The sequence below is a fragment of the Sitodiplosis mosellana genome, unplaced genomic scaffold (genome assembly GCF_009176505.1).
Source record: "Sitodiplosis mosellana isolate CC-2019 unplaced genomic scaffold, AAFC_SMos_1.0 Smas_scaffold_2774, whole genome shotgun sequence".
In the NCBI taxonomy this organism is placed as follows: domain Eukaryota; kingdom Metazoa; phylum Arthropoda; class Insecta; order Diptera; family Cecidomyiidae; genus Sitodiplosis; species Sitodiplosis mosellana.
In genome coordinates this window covers 263-6,376 of record NW_022598016.1, presented here as the reverse complement: position 1 = coordinate 6,376, position 6,114 = coordinate 263, and the positions used below count along the sequence as shown (strand labels likewise).

The following is a 6,114-nucleotide window of genomic DNA, read 5'->3' as shown; positions in this document are numbered from 1 at the left end:
AAAAAAATGAGTACAATTGATTGGATTGAAAATGAATTCTTGCGTGATTTTTTCTCTGTTGAATTGGTGGAATGTCGTTCACTGCGGGACAGTGGAGCCGACGGTAAATGTGTGTTGTGTCGTTTACGATTTGAGTGAGAGTAAGTTGTTCATGGCTCGAATTGAGACACGATTCGATACGTACTAATACGGTTGACAATTCTTCGTATGTTAGTCGTGTGCCTTCGATGATGCGCTTCAAGTGGTACTTTGTTGACTTAACGTTGGCTTCCCACAAGCCACCGAAATTGGGTGAATGAGGCGGATTGAAATACCATTGGATGCCTCTTTCAGCGAGCTTTGGTACGATATCTGATTCAATTGATTTGGCATTGAGCGCATTGTCTGCCCCAATGAAATTGGTGCCGCTGTCGCTGAACATGTGTTGGCACAGACCTCTGCGGCCGATGAATCGATGTAATGCACAAAGAAAATGTTCGGTTGACATACCTGTCACTGCTTCCAAATGGACTGCTTTCGTCGCGAGGCAGATGAACACCACAATGTATCCTTTGTATGTAGTGTTTCCGCGATACTTTGATGATTTCAGTTCGATGGCACCGGTGTAATCAACACCCGTCGCTACAAACGGTCTCGTCGGTGGATTGACTCGATGATATGGCAAATTTCCCATCAATTGACTCGATACTTCAGGTTTGCTTCGAAAACATGTTACACATTTCCGTAGGCGAGATGCAACGGTTTGTCGGCCGCTGACCAACCAATATTGATGACGCAAATGTGCTAACGTGAGCGACACACCTCCATGCAATGTGACTTCGTGCGAATGATCGATAAGCAATCGAGTGAAGTGATGACTCTTCGGCATGATGATAGGGTGACGTTGATCGTACGGCAAATTTGAACGCTGTAATCTGCCTCGAATGATATTGTTCTGGTCGATGAATGGAGCCAAACCTCTGATTCGACTGTTGGTTGGCAGCGATTCGTTCGCTTGAATGGTGTGAATTTCTTTGCCGAATGCTTCACGTTGAACTAACTGAACCAATTTTAATCGACTGTGGTTCATTTCGATGACCGACAGTAAACCGCATCGTCGATTGTTTCGATTAGTCTTTTGACTGTTGTGCCGAAAACGAAAAACCCATGCGACGACACGAATCAAGGTGATTAGCGATGAATAGTGGAATACAATTGATTCAGTGGGTATGGTAACGTGCACATGAACGGCATTTGTTTTGGCTTCGAGTGTGACATCATCGAACTTGTGCTCTTTGTTGTTGAACTTCGGCCATACGTCGGGTGATTGAGTGAGCCAAGTCGGTCCTTTCCACCACAAATCAAACGTCGCCAATTCGGATGGCGTCAAACCTCGAGTGGCACAATCAACTGGATTGTCCTTTGTATCTACATGATTCCACATATTAGTTGATGAGATCGATAGAATTTTACTCACCCGATTTTCAACGTATGTTTTCCATCGAGTGATATCGCCGTGTATCCAATGCAAAACGATTGTGGCATCACTCCAAAAGTAAATCGGTACGTGATTGAAGTCAACGCGGAGATTTTTCTTCACCCAAGCAGCCAATCTCGTTGCTAATTCCGCGCCGCAAAGTTCCGTCCGAGGAATTGTGAGCGGTTTTGTTGGTGTAATTTTGCTTTTGGCTATAATCAAGTGCGTATGAACCCGTTCGCCTTCGGCTTGAAGACGAATATAAACATTCGCATAAGCGCTCGATGATCCGTCACAAAACACATGCAACTGAATTGATTGATTCGGTGAATAACTTATCCAACGCGGGATGGAGATTTGATTAATCGATGGTAATTCGCTGATGAATTGTCGCCACTGTGAACAGAGCGGCTCAGGAACTGGTTCATCCCAGCTCAATTTTGATCTCTCGTCGTTTTCATCGGCTGATGTTTTGTGACGAAAATTCCAAATTCGTTTGAGAATCATTTTTGCTGCGACGATCATCGGTGCAATGAATCCCATTGGATCAAAAAGACGTGCGGTGGTGGACAATACCGAACGTTTGGTGATATTCGTTGGTAAATCGAATTTGATGGTGAATTTAAAAACGTCGTCGCTCGGCTTCCAACACATTCTCAATGTCTTGACCGTTTCGTTGCTATCCATATCCAAGAGCGTGCTACTGCACTGATGTTCTTTTGGAATTGATTCGAGCAATTCTGGCCTGTTACTTGCCCATTTTCTCAACTCTATACCAGCTGACGCAAGTGCACCTGTGACGTGATCACGTATGGCGAGTGCATTTTCAATCGAATGACTACCGGTTTGTACGTCGTCAACATAAATTTCATTTTTTAGCACATTCTCGGCTAACGGATATCGCTCTTTCTCGTTTTCAGCGATGAGATGAATCACACTGATGGCAATACATGGGGCTGGCGCTGTGCCAAATGTGACGGTGGTAAGACAATACTCTCGGATCTCACTCTTTTCGTCTCGCCACAATATTTTTTGATATGCGATGTCGTCGGGATGCATGTCGATGCATCTATACATCTTCTGTATATCGCACGTGAATACGAACTTGTTCAACCTCCAATTCAGAATTACGGATGGTAATTCATTTTGTAGCGCTGGTCCGACGCACAGAATGTCATTCAGAGACTTTCCGTTCGATGTTTTTGCCGAAGCATCCATCACGATTCTCAGTTTGGTTGTTAAACTGTCTTCCTTCAAAACGTGGTGATGGGCCAAAACGCATGCACTAACCGTGAACTGATTGACTTCGTTGAATGTGCAATGGTGTTCTTCTGTGGTAGTGGATGGAAGAATCTGATTTAATTCAAAATATTCGTGCATACCTTTTGCATAACGTTCCATCAAACCCTCTTTCCGTTGAAGCCTTCGTTCGAGCTGATGAAATTGATTGAGAGCGATTTGTCGAGAGCGCCCTATCGTTTGAGTTGGGTCGAAGATGGTTTTGAATGGTAATCGCACCAAATATTTTCCGTTGGGTTGCCGAACTGTTGTCCGTTTGAAGAAGTCCATGAACCATTGATCTTCTTGAGAAAGTACACGCTCTTCGGGCACTTGTTCGTTATCGTAGAATTTCCGTACAAGTGTATCAAGTTGAGCGTCGACTGTAGTGTGAAAACAGCGTACAGAATTTTTAATTTTGCCGTGCGGTGACACGGTCGTTGAATCAGAAGCCGGCGGCTCTGTGTTTCCAAACAAAATCCATCCGAAATGAGAATTTTGTGCAACTGGATGACCTGGTTGACCGATGCGTTGATCAGGTAACAGTATCGCAGCTTGCATTTCGGTACCGATGAGCAGGTCGATTTCACCTACCTTGAAATACGTTGGATCGGCGAGGACAAGTGTTCGAATGTGTGGCCAATCCTGTGGAACAATTTCTTTGCTCGGCAACGGTCCCGTTATTCGATCCATGACGAATACCATGTTGACAAATGTTTCGAAATTTTCATTGAGATTGGACTGCAATGGAAAAACTTACGTATTCGGTGCTGACATTCGAATTAACATCGACTCCATCGACGTAAACCCAAAGCGTTAGCACCTCGCCGAGTGATAAGCGTTCCTTCTGAAGCTTACTTATCGATCAGATAAGAGCGCGCAGCACTAATTTTCTTCCCGTGACAACGTTGATGACTGGAATTAATGCTGTGGCCAAGAGAACCTTGGGCGGTTCTTTATTTTCCAGAGCCATACTGGTAGTGAGGGTCTGAATCCGTCGGACAGGTTGTGTATTTACCGTAGTCGCAGCGGAATTACTGTTGAAAGTGAAATGTAGGAGCGTGTGGTGACGGCCTCCACATTGCTGACAATTTCTCTGGCTTGAGCACTGGCTCATGAAATGAGCGCCACTCATACAATTAAGGCACAATTTATTTCTGTCGACGATAGCCTTTCATTCGAAGCAGTCTTTGGCTAGAAAAGCTGGGCATTTTCGAAGGATATGATTACCTTCACACACAACACACTTATCCACCTTTGCTTGAGTAGCGGTATTGTGAAATGATTTTCGTTCAAATCGTTGATTTCCGAAAGAATTGTTCGGTTTCGGTTGATCAATTGATTTGATTGTATTCAATGCACCTTGCATAACGGTGTTTCGATTTTCCATCACATCGACGGTGATTGCGCGTTGACTCATAAATGTCTCAAAATCCGTAAAAGTTGGTATATCGGTACGACTTCCGAGATAAGATTCCCATTTCGAATGAGTTTCCTTTGGTAATTTTGTCACTAAAAGATAAACTAACCAGTGATCACTATTGTCAATCGGAATTTCTGAACGACGCAATTCGTTACGACACACATTCGCGGTATTAAGTAACTGTTTCAAGTCTTCCGAACGTTCCTTTTTTATTATCGACATCGCGAATAATGTATTCATTTGACTAGTATGCAAAATACGCGGAATGTTATACCGTTTCACAAGCGTGTCCCATGCCGTAGTGTAGTTTTGTGCACTGAGCGGCATTAAATGAATGTCTTTGTCGCAGTGTGGTGGCAAACCTAACTTCAAGATAAAAAGAATTACATTGGTAATCCCGAACTTTTCCGTACCGTTGGCCTGCGTTGTCCATAGGTACTTTTGGTTATTTTTTGTGAATTTTCTTGAAATGAAGCAGTATTGTTGGATAGGCTGAACAATTGTCCACTTTTGCATAAGCTGGCGTAAGCGAACACAAATTATCCAGCTGTCAAATGACGTCAAACGTATTTAAACGCATTCATTGCTTATGGTTGGCTTACGCTTACATTCTGCATAAGCCAGTGAATGGACTACGGTGGCGTATGCCATTCCATCACTGAAATAAAGGCAGTGAAAATATAATAATAAAAATAAAGTGAAAAATCGGTCACTTTAACTAAAACTTCGACAATTTTGTATGAGAGGTACCCGTAAACCGATTCTCATTGACTTTAAACTTTCTGAGGTTTCATTTTTTGAAGAAAAAAAAAGATTCTGAAAGTTTCATGTGGATCGCATTTGCAGAAGATTGGTTTTTGGCCCTCAATTTTTTCCAAGAAAATGTCGACAAAAATTGAGGACAAAAAATCAAACTTTTGCAAATGCGATCAACATGAAACTTTCAGAATCTTATTTTTTCTTTAAAAAATGAAACCTCAGAAAGTTTGAAGCCAATCAGAATCGATTAGCGGGTACCTCCCATGCAAAATTGTCCAAAAATCGGTAATTTTAGACAAAATTTCAAAAAATTTATATGGGAGGTACCCGTAAATCTAATCCGGTTGGTTCCAAAATTTCAGAATCTTATTTTTCTCTCGAAGAATGAAATCCCAGAAAGTTTGAAGCCAATCGGAGTCGATTTACGGGTACCTCCCATACAAAAGAGTCAATTTTTTGAGGTTTTTCTTAGGGCAAGTATCCCAGGATCAAATCGGAAATGGCTCATCTTCGAACTCAAACTAAGTTTTTCGAATACAAAACTTTTGGCATTTCCAGATTTTGATTATCTCAATTATTTTTTGAGTTATCGTGTTTACAAACAGCTACGACGACAACGACGACAACGACGACGACGTCTCAAAAAGTGGTTTTCTACGCGTTTCATGAGTTTTTATGATGATCTAAACCAATTTTGCGAACAAAAGTTTTCGGGACCAATTCCTATACTTTCCCTTGACACGTTGTGTACGGAAAAATAAAATGAAATTTTTGAATCGCATTGAGTGCCATATTTTGATGTATCAATCGACTAAATGCATCTTGAAATTCAGTCCAATCGGCTGTAACACCCGAAAACTTTGGATTTGGAATGTCGGGAAAATGTACCGTTGATATGGGTTGACTTGGCATCACTGCCGATGTGACATTCACTTGACGCTATTTGAAATCGATGATGAACTCGTAGCCGGCGGATACCGTGTGCCACGGTCGGTAACTAACGCACAATACACATCGAAGTACAACTCTTCAAAATTGACCGAAATATCGTCTTTGAAATAACTCTCATCCGAATCGAGTGCATTGCACACTATGACTTTATGTGAGGCTCTAAATTCCGTCGCCAACTCGTCGATTTGATTGAGACGACGCACAAAATAAGCCGGTGTTTTTTATTAGTTGCACACTTTCCATAATT

General features: G+C 42.2%; 1 protein-coding gene across 1 annotated transcript; it reads right to left on the bottom strand.

The window, feature by feature from the left end:
• Positions 1-184: 184 nt before the first annotated feature.
• On the bottom strand, positions 185-3,439 carry LOC129571550 (uncharacterized; the record flags this gene model as incomplete). Its single annotated transcript, XM_055451356.1, has 1 exon — positions 185-3,439. A coding segment is annotated over exon 1 (3,255 nt), but the record flags the coding sequence as incomplete, so codon positions are not given.
• Between the last annotated feature and the right edge of the window lie 2,675 nt (positions 3,440-6,114).